Source organism: Cetorhinus maximus, chromosome 32 (genome assembly GCF_964194155.1).
Source record: "Cetorhinus maximus chromosome 32, sCetMax3.hap1.1, whole genome shotgun sequence".
Classification (NCBI taxonomy): domain Eukaryota; kingdom Metazoa; phylum Chordata; class Chondrichthyes; order Lamniformes; family Cetorhinidae; genus Cetorhinus; species Cetorhinus maximus.
Genome location: NC_135910.1, coordinates 8897790 through 8918480, shown reverse-complemented (window position 1 = coordinate 8918480; position 20691 = coordinate 8897790). Strand labels below are relative to the sequence as shown.

Below are 20691 nucleotides of genomic sequence, written 5' to 3'. Positions count from 1 at the left end.
AATTTCAGTGCCTGCCCATCCCCTCTATATTATTGGGGTGAGCTTGGGGGTGGGCAGGAAGGTGGCAGCATGGGCTCCCACCCTATACGTGTCTCCCACATGGAAAACATGCCCACCAGGGGCACGTAAAATTCAGCCCCGGGTGTTCAGGAGAAGAAGCAGAGCTCTCTATGATAAAGGTCACTTCATCATTTCATCTATTCAGCAGAAAAGATAACTCCTGGATCTCCTGGTGAAGCAATGTGTGAGCTAGCTAAAAGGGACTTAAATCTAAAAGTGCTGTGAACAGCTCAGGCATGCTAAAGAACTGGGTGTTTTTACCAGAGGTGACCAGAATGTGAATCAAGGTGTTGTTGGTTGAGTGGTTGAAAAAGAACTCTGGAAATTTACACCATCAGGACTATTGTGACCTGAGAGGAGAGAGGTCTTGTAGAAGTGCCTTGTTGGTGGTAATCATATACGGGGAATTCAGATGGAATAAAGTTGCCGGTGAAAGCGATTCACGTGAATGGGAAAAGTGAGAGTCCATACATATAGGAGGCAGAGTTTAAAAGATTTTGAGACTGCATGCGGTGCCACATATATGCTGGGATCGATGCTGAGATATTTGTGAGAGTTATCTTTGTTGCATTGATTATTTCATTGTTCATTTTTTCTGTTGAAATACCATTTGTTTTAATGCCTGGTTAATTTTATATTAATTTGGGGTTTGATTGTTACAGTATAATGTTTTAAAAAGTGAAACCATGGTCCTTTCCATTGTGGTCATTTAGGGAATTAATTTCTTATCAGATTATTGTTCTCTACAAGGATCGTAACATCTTGTACACCTCTTCCTCCCTAATGGGTTATGACCAGAACTGGATGTAGTGCTCCAGTTGTGGCCTAACCAAAGCTTTGTAAAGGTTCAGCATAACTTTCATGCTATTATACTGCATGCCTCTATTTATGAAGCCCAAGATCCCAATTGCTTTGCTAACCACTTTCTCTATATGCCCTGGTACCTTCAAAGATTTATGTGCATGAATCATTTGTTAACCAGCCTATTATATGAAACTTTGTTAAATGATTTCTTAAAATCCATATAGACGACATCTAGTGCATTCCCTTCATATACTTTCTCGGTTACTTCATCAAAAACTTAAACTACATTAGTCAATTGTGAGCTACCTTTTAAAAATCCATGCTAGCTATCCTTAATTAACTCAAACTTCTCCAAGTGCTTGTTGATTTTTTTTCCGAGATCATTGTTTCTTACCCACCACTGATGCTAAATTAACTGGCCTGTAGTTGCAAGGACTGTCCTTACACCCTTTCTTGAATAAGGCTGACATATTTTCCACTCTCCAATCATCTGGCACTTCCCTTGTATCTCGGGAAAATTGAAAGATTATGGCAGTGTCCTCCAGCTATCTCCACCCCCACTTCCTTTAGCAAACTGGGATGCAAGCCACCCAGGCCCGGTGGCTTATACAGTCTAAGCATACCATCCTTTCCAGTTGCTCCTCCCTTTCAATTTTCACTCCATTCGTTTGCCTCTACTGTCTCCGTTTCTACTAATATTTTATCAGGTTTTCCTCTAAGTAAACAGCAATATAAGATACTGATTAAGTATTGTAGTTTTGCCCTTCGCCTCTAATCATATATCACCCTCTATATCCCTAATGGAGCCACTCCACCTCTTACCACCCATTTACTATTTACATGCCGGTGGAAGATTTTTGGGTTCCCTTTAATAATGACTGCCATTCTATTCTCAAATTTTCTCCTTGCCAGTCATATTTTTTTTTTCACTTTCCCTTTCAAACAGTTGTATTTAACTTGATTCTCGCTTGAAGAATTCCCTTGACAATCTTTTACACTTTTTTTTCGTTTCATTGCCATCCAAGGATCCCTGGTTTTGGTTCTCCTCCTTTACCCTTGTTGGAATACACCTAGCCTGTACCTGAAGCATCTCACCCTTCAAAATTGCCTGTTGCTTCATTACAGTTTTTCCTCTCAGTGTTTGATTCCATTTAATCCTGGCTATATCTCTTCTCATCTCTTTGAAATTAACCCTCTTCTAATTTAGAAATTCTACTTTTGATTGATCCTTGCTGTTCTGCATTACTAGTCTAACTTTTTCAATATGATGATCACTATTACCCAAGTGTTCCCGCACAAGCACTTGGTCCACTTTGTTTCCCAGCACCAGATCCAGCAATGCCTCCTTTCTAGTTGGGCCGAGAACATTCTGACCAAGGAAGTTCTCCCGAATACATTTCAAAAATTCCTGCCCCTGCATACTTTACTCCATCACTATCCCAATTGATATTTGGGGAATTCAGGTCCCTCTCTCTAGTTCTCTCTGCCACTCTATAGTTCTGGCACATCTCTGTGATTTCCCTGCCGACCTGCTTCTCTATCACTTTCTCATTATCTGGAGGCCTGTAGAATACCTGCAATAGGGTGATCATATCTTCTTTCCTTCTAACTTTAACCAAATGGATTCTGTCCTTGCCCCCTCAAGGACCTCCCCTCTTTCCAACATTATAAATGTCTGGAAAAATGTATTAAAATTGCTTCCAATTTTCACCCCTCCATCATTTTCACAGCGTCCATCACTGACACTTCCCTTCCCTTCCTTGACCTCTCTGTCTCAATTTCTGGTGATAGACTGTCCACCAATATTCATTACAAGCCCACCGACTCTCTCAGCTACCTTGACTACAGCTCCTCACACCCTGCTTCCTGTAAGGACTCTATCCCATTCTCTCAGTTCCTTCGCCTCCGTCGCATCTGTTCCAATGATGTCACTTTCCAAAACAACAACACTTTCTTCTGACATGTCTTCCTTCTTCCTTAACCGAAGTTTTCCACCCACGGTAGTTGACAGGGCCCTCAAACCGTGTCCGACCCATCTCCCTCGCATCCGCCCTCACACCTTCCTCTCCCTCCCAGAACCATCATAGGGTCCCCCTTGTTCTCACTTGTCACCCCACCAGCCTCCTCATTCAAAGGATCGTCCTCTGCCATTTCCGCCAACTCCAGCATGATGCCACCACCAAACACATCTTCCCTTCACCCCTCCCGTCGGCATTCCGTAGGGACTGTTCCCTCCGGGACACCCTGGTCCACTCCTCCATCACCCCCTACACCTCAACCCCCTCCCACGGCACCTTCCCATGCAACCACAGAAGATGTAACACCTGCTCCTTTACTTCCCCCCCATCTCACAAAACACTCCTTTCAAGTGAAGCAGTACTTCACTTGCACTTCCCTCAATTTAGTCTACTGCATTCGCTGCTCCCAGTGCAGTCTCCTCTACATTGGAGAGACCAAACGCAGACTGGGTGACCACTTTGCGGAACACCTTCGGTCTGTCCGCAAGCATGACCCAGACCTTCCTCTCGCTTGCCATTTCAACACACCACCCTGCTCTCATGCGCACATTTCCGTCCTTGGCCTTCTGCAATGTTCCAGTGGAGCTCAACGCAAACTGGAGGAACAGCACCTCATCTTCCGATTAGGCACTTTACAGCCTTCCAGACCTAACATTGAGTTCAATGACTTCAGATCATGAAGTCTCTCCTCCATCCTCACCTCCTTTTTGATCCCCTTTTTTCTAATAATTATTATATTTTTTTAATATATATATTTTTCTTTTCCCACCTGTTTCTATTATTATTTTTAAAATTTATTCCCATCCATTGTTTTATCTCCACCTTTTAGCCTATTTCGATCCTTTCCCCCCACCCCACCCCCACTAGGGCCATCTGTAACTTGCTCATCCTGCTTTCTATCCTTAGTGTCACCATTAGCACATCCTTTAGCTAATATTACTACCGTCAACACCCCTTTGACCTTTAGTTTATGACATCTTTGGCAATCTCTCTTTTGCCTCCACCTATCACTGGCCCTCTATCCAGTTCCACCTGTCCAACCCCCTTTAAACAGCTTATATTTCACCATATTTCTATTTCTCTTTAGTTCTGATGAAGAATCATATGGACTCGAAACGTTAACTCTGTCTTCCTCTCCACAGATGCTGTCAGACCTGCTGAGCATTTCCAGCAATTTTTGTTTTTGTTTCAGATTTCCAGCATCTGCAATATTTTGCTTTTATACACATTGACTATGTTGGACCTTTTCTGGGAATGATGTTTCTGCTCACTGTCGATGCCCATTCAAAATGGTTGGACGCATATACGCATATGAGGTGAAGTCACCAACATTGAGCATTACAATTGAGAAACTATGTCAGAATTTTGCCATTCATGGACTACCAGAAGTAGTCATTCCTGATAACGGCATGGCATTTACGAGTGCTGAGTTTCAACGGTTTATCAGCCCCAACGGTATCACTCGCTTGAAAACTGCACTGTACCACCCTTCCTCAAATGGACAGGCTGAAAGGGTGGTTCAAACGTTCAGGACAGGCATGAGAAAGCTAACTGGCGATTCCTTGGCAACCAAACTAACTACAGGACTACCCCTCATACAACAATAGGTGTCACACCTGCAGAATAATTGTTGAAACGACGTCTCAGGATGAGATTGAGCTTAATAATGCTGAATTTAGAGGGGAAGGTGGAAAGGAGTCAGGGAAGTCAGAAAGCTGGATCTGACTGGCATAGTTGCGAGAGGAAATTTACCGTGGCGTACGTGAAAAATTTCAGGGAAGGACCAAAGTGGTTACCGGGAGAAGTAAGTGCGGTGACTGGACCTCCATCTTACCATGTGGAGGTGGAAGGCCGGATCATCCGTGAAATGTGGACCGCTTTAAGGAAGAGAGAGACAAATCACCAAGATTTGGTTCCACCAGTGATCATGACCGGGTCTGGGTTTTCTGTTTAGGATACTCAACCCAGGATTGACATGCCTGATGTTCTTGTAAGAGTTGAGGATACAGACTGCAAGTGCCCACTGAAGCACCTGATGTTCAGGACCTCCGGTAAAGGTACCCGACAAAGAATCTGAAGTTGTGGAACTGTGATGTTCCACACGTACCAGGTACCACCTGAAAGACTGAACTTGTAAATTCCTTACCCAGTGTAAATATTATGTTGTTTTGAAAAATATGTACTTGTAAATATAATATGTATAGCCGAGTTAAAGGAGAGGAATGTAGTAATTATGGTTTTCTTTAGTGTAAGGTACGTTTCAGAATAATACTTGTTGAGGAAGATCACAAGATCTGTGTTAACTAATAGGAGAGTAGCACGGGCTACCTCAGCAGTCAATATAGAGATTGGCTGGAATTTTCCGAAATTTGCACTAGGTGCAGTAGCGGGCCATTAAAATGATGTTTTAACTGCCGGTGGCGATGGCAGGTTTTCACGCCGTATCATCCCAAACCTGCTTCATTATTTATGCATTCCCGAGAAACGCTCTCATTTGCCTGCCCGCCATCATGCCAGGTGCCATGTTTAAAGTCCAGCCAAAAGCACACATCTCAGTGCTTCCAAGCTCACCACTGCTGAACGGAAGGCATGGCTCTGAAACTGAAGAAGACTGCAGCCCTCAGGTTCAGCAACATGTCTCTTGAGCGACTTTTGGATGCCTTGGAGGCGCGCCAGGATGTCTTCTACCCCCGCTCTGGCCACAGGATGGGCAGCAACAGCACTAACCCGGCTTGGGAGGCGGTGGCAGTGGTGGTCAGTGCCAATGCCCTCCAAAAGAGGACAGCCACCCAGTGCCGCAAGAGGATGAAGGGCCTCCTCCATTCTGCCAGGGTAAGTCACTCATCTCATCACTCAACTCACATGCTCACAAACCTATCACACATCCACAGGACCCGCACTCTCTGCTGGTTCAAGGGACATCACCATTCACTCTCTCACACTTACTGTCATTATCCTCATCCTGTACATGGGACCAATCAACACCCACACAGGCCAGACATGCTTGTTATTTAGCCTGGCAGGCATCTTGCTTACTCTTTCTCCATTTCTATCCATGCAGGACAAGCTGGCACACGAGAGAGAGGTCACAGACAGGTGGCAGAATGCCCAAAATCAAGGTCCTCATGGACTTTGAAAACAGAGCCATCCAGCTGGCCGGCGAGGATTTGGACCGGTCCTGTGCCAATGGTGAGGCCAGCACTGCTTTACCAAGTAAGGATCTAGCAGTGTGACATCCATCAGACAACCATGCCATGAGTGATGTATCCTCTTTCAATGGCCACTGCCAGGCACTAATTATCTCTCCTTGCTTTCACAGGCACATCTGGGAAACAGCTGACCCAGGGCCTCCAAGCAAGTCCCGAAGAAACCTCTGAAGAGGAAGCTGGAGGCAACCTCCCTGAAGTCCCGTCACAGAGCTCACCCACACTCTCCACTAGCATGAAGGCACACACCTCGATGGGACCTAGCTTTACAGTAGCCCTGGGATCACAATCTGGTGAGTACATCGCACTATCTGGTCCGCTGCAGGCAGCAGCAGGGACTCCAGAGGTGTCCGGCACTTGGGAGGACTGCTGGAGGCCAGAATGTTGCTGAGTCCGAGTCAGATGACGAGTCTTTGGATTCGGTCATGTCACGGTTACTGGAGCTGCCAAGGCAAGCTCGGGAACATCACGAGGGGATGTCCACTGCAATCCTCAGATTGTAAGGCACAATGGAAGAGTCTGTCTGCCTTCACTCTGAGGTGATAGCGCCAGCATGCCAACGCACTGAGGTCAACACTGGTATGATGGTGGCCGCCACGGAGAAATTGGTCCAGGATCTAGCTCCTGCACTGTTGCACAGGCTCAGATCCATCGCTGATGCCATAGTTGGCCTCCAACAGAGTGTACGCGAGAGGGGTGCTGGCAGCTCAATCTCACTCCAGCTACTCCTGCTCCTCAAGGAGTCAGCTTGAGGCCCCCGGGCACACATAGGACGATCTGCAGATGCATACTCCGGGCCCATCCATCCAGGTAACTCCAAGAGTGTCCGGCCCATTCAACTCCCCATAGCAGCTCTAGCTCCACAGGCTGAGGAGGGTGCCACGGCCACACAGCAGGACCCTGAAAGCAGACCGGGGACCTCCAAGTCTCGGCCCGCCAGAGGACACCCGCCAAAGTAAACACAGACAGGGCATCGCAGTCAGCAGGCTGCCTCCACCTCCGCTGTGTATGCCCAGGAAGCACCAAGATGTAGCAACAGGGTTAGGACAGTTAAGGAGAATTAGTTGCACAGCCTGGGCACGGGTGCTAATTACTTGCACATACTGTTCACTATTGTCAATAAACTCCCAAGAATGTCTCCCTGCCAATGGCTCCTTGTTCTGATGAGCAGTGTTCTGGTCACTCAGATGTGAAACCTTTCTGCACAAGATAAAGGCAGGTGTCTCAGTCCAAGGCTTCTTCCCTTTGCTCTCTGCAGCCTTCAGACCAAAGTGATGGTCAGGCCTCACACTCCCTGGATACATTACTGATGCCTGCACCTTGGCGGTGCTTGTCATTGCTGTAAGAATGTCGCAGGCAGGTGTCACAGCATTCTTATTCTCGGTGTGCTCTCGGTACCTTTAAGGAGGGGGATGGCCCCCATCTCTTCAGCATCTGTGACCACTGACGCTGTGCTCCAACTCCTGAAGGGCTCAGGTGCTGAAGGTGGATAGAGCATCAGATGCTTCTAAAGTTCGTGGCTGCGTCTCTATGATATGACCCTGGTCACCGAGCGTAAGGGAGCTGCCCTCGGCCAGATGGGAGTCAGACATTCTCAGAGGCTGTGTGAAGATTTATGGAATGTCCTCAGTGCATGTTGTCATCACCCTCCTCCAATTGAGCAACTATTAGGACCTCCACCTCATCTCCATGACAGGAGAATTATCACAGAGGATATTCACACTGCCATAAGCCAGACTGTCAAACGTTCACAAATGCGATGTGAGGAACTATGGGGTCGCCTCACTACATGTTGTCATCATCTTCCACAAACCTAGCAGCTATGATGGCCTCCCAAGCGCGCCTGCCTCGTCAAGCTAGTGCGAAGGTCTCATCCCCGTCATCATCGCCTCCGAGGACCTCCTCAGCCTCATCCCCATCAGTGTCGTCCTCATTGGAGGAGATGTGCAGCTCCTCTATCTCCTTCTCAACCAGCTTGTCTCCCCGTTGGAGTGCCAGGTTGTAAAGAGCGCAGTAGATGATGACGATACGTGACACCCTCTGTGAAATGTATTGCAGGGCTCCACCAGTCTGGTCCAGGCACTGGAACCTCCTCTTCAGTCTCCTGATGGTCTGTTTGACCAAGTTGCGAGCTACAGCATGAGCCTCATTATATCGTTGCTCTGCTGCAGTCTGAGGCTGCCGCACGGGTGTCATCAGCCATGGCCTCTGCAGGCAGCCCTTGTCCCCGAGGAGCTAGCCTTGCAGCCTCTGTGGACCCTGGAAGTCTCCAGGGATCTGTGAACGACTGAGGATGGAGGCATCATGCATACTGCCTGGAAACCATGCGCACACCTGCAGGATGTGTTTCTGGTGGTCGCACACCAGCTGCACATTCAACGAATGGAAGTCCTTGCGGTTGATGCAGTCCACCATGTGTTGCAATGGACACCTGAGTGCCTCATGAGTGCAGTCAGCTGTACCTGTGGGAAACTCAAGATCTGGACGAATCCAATCGATCTTGCATCCTGGCTACCCTGGTGCCGGGCAAAATGCACAAAATTGTGTGCTCTTGTGAAAATAGCATCCGTGACCTCATGGATGTGTTGTGGATGGAGGCTAGTGAGATCCCACAGAGGTCACCTGTTGAGCCCTGAAAGGAGCCACTGGCATAGAAATTGAGTGCCGTGGCCATTTTCACAGCCACTGGCAGTGGATGCCCTCCATGTCCCTGTGGCGACAAATCCTGCAGTAAATGGCGGATGTGAGTGACTGTTCCCTAGACATGCACTGACTTCGGCGACACTAGTTCTTGATCATCTGCAGGAATGAAAGGCAGCGTCTATAGACCCTGTGTGTCACTAGGCGCTGACCAGCGATGGCTCACTGTGGCTCTTGTGTGGCACGTGTAGGAACCTCAGCCGCCTCTTATTCCTGAGGTTGCTGCTCTTGCCTCTGCGCAGCCAGAACCCTCGGTCATTCTCTCCTTCATCATTCTCTGTAGGCCATCAGGCATACAGCTAGTTCAGCAGGGTCCATGATCCTGATGTTGTATTCCTGCAGGATGAAATAGAGAGAAATGTGGTTAACATAGGTGTACTAAGAACCTGTCCTGGTTAAGTGTGACAGCCCCTTAATGCTTCCCAGAGAGTACTGGCTACCACTTGGATGGCTAGAGATTAGTGCCCTGCATAGCTGCCCTGTTAGCTTGAACCATGGCGGAGACTGGTCCAAACCGGGATGCTGACATTGCAAGAGGCTGTGAGTGCCTCTAGCAGTGACTGCTACATGGCTAGCTTTAGCGAGGAGATTGTACATGTGCAGTCCAACTGCTCTGCAGTCCACTAAAGTGCTTGTGAATTTGCAGTCTGTGCCGGGGGGGTGGAATTGGTGGGGGAGCTCTGCATAATTTGGTGGCACTTCTATGCCTCTGCGTTGCTTGAGTGGGCAGGTAAGCTAGGACCCTGACCCCAAATGTATCAATGTGGCTATATATCTGAACTGTCTCAGTTACAGAGGAATGGTCATTTTCTACAGGTTTCCTGAATGCATGGCCACTTCCCTCACCCTCCCAACCCCCCCACCCCAAATGCTTGTGCGCTATATTCAATGGCAGGGCTGCCCTTGCCCACCCATCTCCCCCCCCCCCCACTGCCACCAGTCACCTCAGAGGCAGGGCTGCCCTTAACCACCACCCCCTCCTGCAGGATAGCCTGATAATGATATGCTGATGTGATACAATGAAGTTCCCGATGACCGATGGCAGGAAACGCGGCCCGCCATCAGCAGGCTGAGCGGATAATCGCGACCTGTCTTCCTGCCATCGTGAAGCCGATCGCGCCATATTGTCTGCTTACGCCACCTATCACCTCTACAGCCAACGGGCATGGAAATTCCTGCCCATAAAGTTGGAGTTGAAAGTACACATGTAGTTGCTGCTGAGTATGTTGTAAATGAACTTAAATATTTCTATCCAAGAAGTGTCTGCTGATCAACTGTGTCATTAGTAGTATGACTCGGCCACCCTACAACAATAGGCTTTAATCATAGTCTTTAAAGTTTGATGCCAACTTTCTAATATTCCTTGCGATTGTGGATGATAAGCTGACAATTTAAATTGTTTTATTCCTAAACCATTCAGTATTTATTTGAATATTTGTGACATGAAATTTCAGCCTCGAAAGAGCAGCACTTCATTATGATCCCAGTTGATGTTAATATTGGACAAGTCAGATCCCAGAGTGAAACCTGGCTTGGTAGATCCTAACTTTGTTTTTTTTTAGAAACCGTGGGGGTCAGTTACTGAACACATTCACAAGACTCTGCCAGTAAATTTCTAACACAAAGAATAAAATATTTATTAAATAAAAAAATTATATTACATTAGTCAAAAAGGTTGGAAAGATTTCAATACGGATACCAGAAAATGATTCAAACTCACCCTATTCCTTTTATCCCAACAACCCTTGTAGACACAAAACCCCAGTGAAGATTTGCCACTGCCTCAATATCAAGGTTTGTTGCTTGGGTTAGCTCAGTTTCAAACAGTTTTCTTCCGGCGGACTTCTGAGCATTTCTTCAGCTGGTATCCCTCCTTGAAGACGCACCAAGAACCGCAATCTAAACTCACTATTTCTTCAACTTTAGAGCAAACACCTGAGTTCCCTAAACTTATTTCCCCAGCAGGTTTGCGGGCTTTCTTATTAGCGAGAGCAGACCTTCTGCCTGCACTATCTGGTACACACTAACTGACCCCCCTTCTGTGTTTCCCTGTCTCTCTGTGTGCCACTGAACCCCTGTTGCTAGGCAACAACACAGTTTTTTTTCTACTTTATTACCTGAGTTTTTCCCTCATCGGGCATGCGCGATCGGCAAGCCCGGAATCAGACGCAAAATGCACTTCTGCCTGCGATTGGCCCCCGACTGCAATCTTACACAGCTGGCCAATTAACGGCCAGCCAGCGTGAAATGTGCCTGGAGAAAGGCTCAGCAGTGCTGTAGGGGCAGAAAGAGGGTGGGCGCCGACATCACCGTGGGTGCCGGTGCGAGCTTCCACTGAGTCCCCTGAAAGCAGACAGCTGCCTCAGGGAGCTGCAGACCTCCAAATAAGAAAATAAAGCACAAGAATGCAGCAAAAAATGTCCGTGCAGCACAATCAAGCACCTGAAAGCAGACCTCATTAAAAAAAAGCAGTCCCCAGATATTACTTTTTATTTTAAATCCTAATAGAGACTGCTTCCATCGCTTGGATGAGGTTTCAGCAAAAATGTAAAGCCTGCCTGGCCGATTGGCCCGTTTGCCAATTGTAAGGTTGGACGGGCCATGAAAAATCGCTGACAATTGGGCCGTTAATGGGCTTAATTGCCCACTTAATTATCGGTGGGCACTCTTCCAACTTTTCATGCGCTCGCCGTGTGAAATATCGCGTGAGTGCGCGATGACTTCGGGATGCTCGCTCGACATCATCCCGCGCGATTTCACGGACGTTTGGGTCAGGCGTGTGCCTGCCTGCAGGATGTAAAACTCTGGTCTATTTTCCTTTTAACTTCACTAAACTACTAATCCCTTGGTAACCCATTTCTTCACTTTGATTTGTAAAACCTCATTAAAAATGCATGTATACAATCACGGCCTCAAACTCTCCGGCATCCAGCTCACAAAAACCTCTAAATGAAACTGAATCAAGTTTCACCTTTCTTAACACCCAAATACAAAATCTAAATTAAACTTAAAGCTATACATTGTGCCTAACAACCAGCCTCACCAGTGACTTCTTTCCCTGACTGTTTCTCATCACCACCCAAACTGATTCTACATCTTGATCTTCCACGCCAAGATCATTTCTCAGTACTGTACTCATCTCATCCTTTATTAACAGAGCTATCCCAGCTCCTTTTCTTTTATTGCATATCCTTCTGAAATGTTGAATACTCTTGAATTTTCAATTCCCAGCCTTGGTTATCTTGTGATCATGGCCAGGATTTTACATCCCCTCCCGCCCGGTAGGATATTATGGTCCCACCGAACTCAATGGAGATTTAAGTGCATCCACCGGGAGAGACACGTTGTGGCAGGGCTGTAAAATACTGGCCTATGTCTCTGTAATGGCTATCATTTTATACCCATTTATTTCAATTTGTCCTATCAATTCATCCATCTTGTTATGAATGCTGCGTCTATTCAGATAAAGAGCCTTTAATTCTGGCCAGGATTTTATGGCCCCTCCCATTCCAGTGGGACATTATGGTCCCGCCGAACTGAATGGAGATTTAAGGAAAAATAAAAGCAAAATACTGTGGATGCTGGAAATCTGAAACAAAAACAGAAAATGCTGGCAAAACTCAGCAGGTCTAACAGCATCTGTGGAGATAGAAACAGAGTTAACGTTTCAAGTCCGTATGACCCTTCTTCAGAGCTTTAAAAGATTTAAGAGATTCAGAGATCTAAGTGGCTCATCACATCCACCAGGGGCAGATGCTGCGGGGGTGGGGGGGCCATAACATCCTGGCCTTTGTCTTTTTATCATTTTCCTCGACTCTGACCATATGTGCTGGTGCATGCTTTTATTTGTATATTCTGTCTTCTTGTCACGCTTTGTTACCATTCCCTGTATCACTACCTTGGAGTATTGCCTTTTCCTTTCTTGTTAACATTCTAAATGCCTCACTTGAACCTCCCACTCACTATTTAGTTTAAAACCCTCTCTACAGCCCTAGTTATATGATTCTCACTGGTTGCAGTGGGTTTCATGTGAAAGCTGTCCCAATGTTACAGCTTCCTCTTCCCCAGTACTAGTACCAGTGCTGTATGCATCAAAACCCATTTCTCCCACACCAACCTTTGAGCCAACCATTTAGTTCTCTGATCTTATTTACCCTATGCCAACTTACTTGTGGCTCAGGTAGTAATACAGAGATTATCACTTCTGTGGTTCTCCTTTTTAAAATAGCCCCTAGCTGCTCATACTTCTTCAACAGACTATCTTTCCTAGTATTACCTATGTCATTGATAACCCAGGTGGATGATGACAACTGGATGATGTCCTCCCATTCCATGTTCCTCTTTAGCCCCGAAGAGATGTCCTTTACTCTGACACCAAGGAACATAGCCTTATGGACTCATGGCCTTGTCTGCAGAGAGTAGTGCCTATCCCCCTAATTATACTGTCCTCTCCTGCAACTACATTCCTTTTTATCCCTCTGACTTGCTTGGGCCCATGTAGTATTGTGCTTGGTTAGTTTGTTCATCTTCCCTGCAGTCCATGATTTTGTCCACACAGGTTGCAAGAACCTCAAACCTATTGGATAACTACAAGGGCTACAGCTTCTGTAGCCCTTCTGGATCCACATACCTGCCTCACTCATAGTCACACTTTCCTCTCCTTGACCATAGACCAATTCTGAAATTCCTAGCCTAAGGGATATGACTGCCCCTTGGAACCAAAGTCTAAGTAACGTCCCCCTCCCTGAATCATCGCAGTGTGTGAACCTCAGACTGCAGCTCATCAATTATGAGCCCCTCAAGCTACAGAGACTTACTGCAGATGTAGTTGCTGTGGATCACAGTGGTTCACCAGACCCCACATGCTGCAGCTGCAACACATCACCTACCCTGCTATCTCTATTGTATTTATTTAACCAATGTCATGAAAATATAATAATTGTGATTTATTGTATAGGTAGGTTAATAGTGGGGTTTGGATAGTTTCTGTGTGTGTGTGGGGGAGGGGGATTTAATTGAATTGGAGACAGCTGGTCTGGAGGCTTTGAGTCATCAACAAGAAGCTAGGTTTGAAAGGCTAAATATGTAAACATGGCTGAACTTTGAGTGCAAGGTGTAAGGAAAATTTGCATTTATAGATAAATTAGGTTAGTTCGAAATTCAAAGAGATAGTAGATGTTCTAGCCAGAAGAAGCTAAGCCAAACAGTGTGTTTATTTTTCCCAAAGATTACTGATAAAATTAGTACTACGAAAATGTTTATATTATGAAAAAGATAAAGTTCCAAAGACATATCAAACAATTAAATTTGCATTAAAAAGGGAGAAACTTGTATAAAGGAGATGAGGCTATGTGTCAGAGGAGAAGGAATTCTAAGATCTAACAAGTGTGAAAAGCCTCCAGCTTCTGTGCATCAGGTTGCTGTCTATAGGAACTGAAACTGAGAAAACTCACTTTGAATATCACTGTCCAGGATATTGTGTTGCTTTGCCTGGGTCTGTTTAAATCTATTTTGTTTTTCTACTGTTGCCTTAACAGAGGTGTAATTGGGAGCCAGATTACTTAGGGGTTTTAGGAGTTATTATAGTAGCAATTTGTAGACTTATGTATGTGCTTGAAATCTTTTAATTTGTTAATAAATGTTTAATTTAGTTTTCTAAAAACCTCTGAAGTCGTGGTAATCTTATTACTTCTGAACTCAGTGCATGCAAGTCGAAATAAAATACAAATTGCAAAACACTTGTGACGGTGTGATCAAGTTTCCCCCATGGATTTGGTCCACCTGGCAAACCTAATCTACCAAGAGGCTTTCAGTTTTGAAATATCTCTGATTATTTTTAGTTATATCAAATGGTTTAACTGGCTAAGCTATGAATTTAATATGGTACTTACATCTCCCCTGTACTAGTTTATTCACAGACCAAGTTTAGAGAAAAAACTAAACTTTAAAACTCACTAATCAATCACCTGCCTGCTTATCTAATTAATGCCCATGGACTGCAGCTCTCAAGTCTCTCTGTCTCTCATTCCCTCTCTCGGACCACTTCTTGATCTGCATATGTCCAGGACAGTACATCTTCCCTCCCTGCGCTGAGTTCCCTCACTCATCAAATTCCCCGAGTTAAATAAGTACTCTGTCTAGCAGTACTGCATTGAGCTGGATTTTGTGCTACTTGCTTGGTGCTTTAGCAAAACCTCCCTTACTTATACTAGCTGATATTCCAGGGACCTGAGTCAGGCCCTACTGGTAGGAAACCCTAAGGTCAGAAGTGAGAATGTTCACTGATGATTCAGAACACTTCAGTTACTGAAGCAGTCCATGTCCATATGCAGAAAGTTTTGGACAACATTCAGGTTGTGGCTGATAAATGACAGGTAACATACACACCATACAAGTGTCAGGCTATGATCACTTCCAGCAAGAGAAAATCTAACCATCTCCCCATGACATTCAATAGAATTACCATTGCTGAATTTCCCACAATCAATATCCTGGAGTTACCATTAACCAGAAAATTAACTAGACTAGCCACATAAATACTGTGGCTACAAGAGCAGGTCAGAGGCTGGGAATTCTGCAGTGAGTAACTCACCACCTGACTCCCCAAAGCCTGTCCACCATCTACAAGGCATAACTAAGGCGTGTGATGGAATACTCTCCACTTGCCTGGATGAGTATGAGTCCAACAACACTTAAGAAGCTTGACACAATCCAGGACAAAACAGCCCACTGGTCAGCACCTCATCACTCTCTCCCTCCACCACCACAGTGTCAGCATTATGCACCATATAGAAGATATGCTGGAACAACTTGCCAAGGCTCCTTTGACAACACCTTCCAAATCCGAGGCCACTATTACCTAGAAGGAAGAGGGCAGCAGATGCATGGAACCTGCAGGTTCCCCTCCAAGCCACACAACGTTCTGCTTGGATCTATTTCGCATTCCTTCACGGTTGCTGGGTCAAATTCCTGGAACTCCCTAACAGCACTGTAGGTGTATTTACACCAGATGGACTGCAGTGGTTCAAGAAGGTGGCTCACCACCACCTTCTCATGGGCAATTACGAATGAGCAACAAATGTTGGCCTTGCCAGCAATACTGACATCCCAGGAAAGAATAAAAATAAAAACATTCCTGCTTCTGAGTTGGTAGTCTTTCAATTTGAGCTCCACTTCAGATAGCCCTGGGAAGCAGAGAAAACAGTTTCTGTTGATTTGTGTTGCTGTGTATGAAAGAAAGAAGAACTTTTAATAACATGATAGTTCAGACAAAGATACCACAATCATATGCATTGTCAAGGTACATTACAGCTATAAGAACTTATGACCTGCAGTCCAATGCAGTTCACCAGCTGCAGAGCAATGATATGATGCTACTGGATTAAACAGTTAAATAGTGGGGCATGTCCTTGTATCAGCGTCACTACGTATATGAGACTTGCACTGGAAAAATCACCCCTTGGAAACTCTTTATTTTATTTTTCTATCAAATCTGATAGTTCGTTGTTTAGCACCTCAAGGTACTGGGTACCTTGGTACTAGGAGAGGCGGTGGAGTAGTGGTAATGTCACAGGACTCATAATCCAGAGGCTCAGATTAATGCTGGAGGGGCATGTGTTTAAATTCCACCACAGCAGCGGGTGGAATTTAAATTCAATTAATAAACTTGGAACATTGTAAAAGTGACGAAGACAACTATTATCAGTTGTCGTAAAAACTCAACTGGTTCGCTAATGCCTTTAGGGAAGGAAATTTGCCATCCTTACTTGGTCTGGTTTACCTGTGACTCCAGACCCACATCAATGTGGTTGACTCTGAAATACCCTAGCAACCACTTAGTTCAAAGGCAATTAGGGTTGGGCCATAAATGCTGGCCTTGTCAGTGACACCCTTATCCAATGAAAGAATAAAGAACCAAAGAAACAAGGTGCTAAATGGGCACGCGGTGTATTCTCCACTGCTATCACCTCCCTGGCATGAAATCAAGTACCTTTGTTAGATTAATTTCCTCATTCCCTAACTGCAATTTGGGTATTATTAAAACCAGTTTCTACTGATTTAATGGTACTGATGCTTGTGTGATTTGCAGTCATTGTACACCAGTTCACATGGTGTAAGGAAACAAAAAGAGCTGAAGACTTGTCTCACTGTATCTCTGTTTGATATATTTGTGACATATATTTTTGTTGGAGATCAAGGTAGGCATAATGATATATAAATAACATAGTACTGTAATAATGCCTCCTGTCATTTCCTTAATGCCAGTACTGCGTAACTTACTAATCAGGACCAAAGGCAGTGGTCTCAGTTTTTTATGTGGGTGTGGGAGAGCCCTGTGATGGATGATGAACCCAGAGGCCCTTAAACTAAACTTATTTGGGGGAAGAGTGAACTGGGGTTGGGGGGTGTGGAATTAATATAGTTGGCTTACCTTATTCGTGTTGTACTAAGACTTTATGAACCAGAGCCACACTGTTTTATGCCTTTCTTTTACTTTGTCAGTTCCTGGATGTTCGGCGGAGATTTGTGACGTGGCATGGTATGTTCCTTTGCCATATAAGAATGGATCCATAGTCTCTGAAGCACTTATCACAAGCAATCAGATTGATTTTGAAATACCAGACAAGAAGTATGGAGACAAATTTAAAATATTTCTTGTTATTTTATTCAGTTATTTATCCAAATAAATAGATCTAAAAAAATGATGGCCATGAAATTATGCTGTTAAATGGTAGCATGCAGACATTTAATTCATTCATGAATCCCTCCCCCTACTGTTTAACTTATTATAAATAGGTTAGTGCCATCACTAAAATGAAGTGATTTCATAGCATAATGTTAAGCTTTTAGACATTTTATCTCACTGTGTAATTTTAAGGGACAATGACCTGAAACTGGCTCGTAGTCTGAAACAGGTTCAGGGAGAACAGCAGATTGAAATTGTACCTAATTGGATGGATGGCTGCCGATTCACTATAAACCAATTTTGTACATCTAGCCAAGACCTATGTCAACCCCTATCACTTTAAAATGAGGACAAATATTGTAATACAATATTGTTTAATTTGATGAGGCAGAAATTCCTTTGAGTGTATTTTTGCGTGCAGAATAGTCATGCTTTAAGTGTGAGCCTGATAACATGGAAGGAAAGAAGCTCCCAAATTTATGGAAATGATCAACGTAAATAAGTGAAATATCAGCACAACTTATATTGCTGATTTGTAGCTTGCCTAATGGGGGTGTCAAATTAGTGCATTTGAGAAACAATTAAAGGCAGTCTGTCTCTGAAAAGGAAGGTCCACTTTGGTTGCCGGTATCTCTCACACAAGATTGTGGAAAATGGTAGGCTTCTGAGAAGCTACAATGGAACTCTGGTTTTCAGACACTGCTTTGAAGGTTTTGATGGTGGAAGTGGACAGATGGAGAGAAATTGTCTACCTACCAAGTAGCAGGAACATATGCAGGCAAGTTTTCTAGTGCACTTGGGCAAATTTGGCTGAGTGCATCAGTGCAAAGAGTATTAGTCCTGGGACATGGCTAAGATGTAACAAGTTCAGTGACTGAATGAGGATAGCTAAGGTAAGCTTCTTTACTCATCTGTCATTACTCTATGATTAGCCTTGCCTGTCTGTTGCTCCAGCATTACCCTCCACTCCCTCAATTACCAGCACTCACCTTAAATGACTGCAGCACACTCCACTCCGCCTATTTTAGATCTCTTGCAGCAGACTGCACCTGCAACTCTTCTTCACTACTTCCCTCACCTCATACCTCTGCCGTTTTTCGCTCACCAGCAAAACTATTATAAATATGGTTTCTAAACTTCTCAGTACCCTTAATTGACACACTTCTTTCTTGCAGGGCATGCTCATACACAGTAACAGGGAGGCAGCCACATGAGGAGGACCACGTTTCTTCCATGTGCCATCTCCACTTGAGGACCAAGTCATGGACATTGTGGGCAGAAAGGAGCATGATATCTAAAGAGACCGGAAGACAAATGCTATAGGGTTTTTAGTCACCTCACATATGATGCAGCTGTTTCCAGAAATTATTCATCCATCTCTGTATAGCCATGCTACCGATTGCTAACTCTTCTCCCTTTCTTACATTTTACATTCAGCAGATGCACACTGGCCTCAAGGAGAAGAAGAATTGGGCAGTATCAGTGATCTGATAGCCAGCACAGAGACATGCTTCAGGATGACATAGATTGGGACGTGAATATTGAAGGGTACATGACATTTAGGAAGGACATGAAGCTAGGAAAAAAGTGGAGGGCTGGCTCTGTTAAATAATGATGGCATTAGCACAATAAAGAGGGATGACCTGAGTTTAGGAAACCAAGATGTAGAAGCAGTTTGGTTAGAGATGAGAAATGATAAAGGCAAGAAGTCACTTGTGGGAGTGGTGTACAGGCACCTTAATAGTACCCACATGGTAGGTCAGAGTATAAAGGAAGAAATAATGGGACCTTGTCAGAAAGGTACGGTGATAATCAAGGGGGATTTTAATCCACATATTGGCTGGAAAAATTAGATGGGCAAAGGTAGCGTAGATGAGTTCCTAGAATGTTTTTGGGATTGATTCTTAGAACAGCACGTTCTGGAGCCAACCAGAGAGCAGGTAACACTAGACCTGGTATTGTGCAACGAGATGGGATGCAGGTTTCAGCAATCATAATATGATTGAATTTTACATTCAGTTTGCGGGAGAGACAAATGAGTCCAAGACTGGTATTTTAAACTTAAATAAGGGCAATTGTGAGGGCATGAAAGCAGAACTAGCTGAAGTGAAATGGCAAATGAGATTAAGGGATAGGCTAATAGAGACGCAGTGGCAGACATTTAAAGGGACATTTCAGAATATACAGATTAGGTACATTCCATTGAGAAAGACAAATTCCAAGGGGAGGACTCACCATCCATGGTTAACTAAAAAAAGTTAAAGACAGTATCAAACTTAAAGAAAAAGCATATAGTTGCACAAAGACGGATGGCAGGTCAGTAGATTGGACAGAATATAGAGAACTGCAAAGAATAACAAAATGGTTAATAAGGAGGGAAAAATTGGATGCAAGAGAAAGCTAGCTAGAAATATAAGGATATAAAGTAAGAGTTTCAATACATGGTTAAATAAGAAAATAGTTAACAAAATGAGTATTGGTCCTATACATAGTGAGCCTGGGGAATGAATAATGGAAAGTAAAGAGATGGCAGATGAACAGGTATTTTGCATCGGTCTTCATTATGGAGGACATCCCAGAAATAGCTGGATATCAGGAAATAGAAGGGAGGGAGGAACTCAGGAAAATTATAATCACCAGGGACGTGGTATTGAGCACAGTTGGGGCTGCGGGCTGACAAATCCCCTGGTCCTGATGCACTTCATCCCAGGGTCTGAAAAGAAGTGGTTAGTGAGATAGTTGATTCGTTTGTTTTAATTTTCCAAAATTCCCTTTATTTGGGAAAGGTTTCATTAGATTGAAAAATACCAAATGTAACTCCTCTATTCAAAAAGGGAGGACGACAAAGCAGGAAACTACAGACCAGTTAGCTTAACATCTGTCAAAGAGAAAATGTTAGAAGCTATTATTAAAGATGTTATAGCAGGGCACTAGAAAATATCAAGACAATCAGGCAGAGTCAACATGGTTTTGTGAAAGGGAAATCCTGTTCAACCAATTTATTGGAGTCATTTATCAACATGCTTTGGATAAAGGGGAACCAGTGGATGTACTGTATTTAGATTTCCAGAAGGCATTCAATAAGGTGCCACATCAAAGGTTGTTGCAGGAAATAAAAGCTCATGGTGTAGGGAGTAACATATTGGCATGGATAGAAGACTGACTAGCTAACAGGAAACAGAGGGTATCCATAAATTAGTCTTTTTTTGGTTGGCAG

At 44.5% G+C, this 20691-nt stretch overlaps 1 protein-coding gene across 1 annotated transcript in view; it reads left to right on the top strand.

Annotated features, from left to right (window-relative positions):
- The window catches only part of LOC144671289 (cation channel sperm-associated auxiliary subunit gamma-like), a 59343-nt gene extending 41868 nt beyond the window's left edge, over window positions 1-17475 (top strand). The window contains exon 4 of the mRNA XM_078533099.1: window positions 17291-17475. Coding sequence (XP_078389225.1) covers window positions 17291-17475 — 185 coding nt within the window. The remainder of the gene's footprint in view (window positions 1-17290) is intronic.
- Window positions 17476-20691: the final 3216 nt, after the last annotated feature.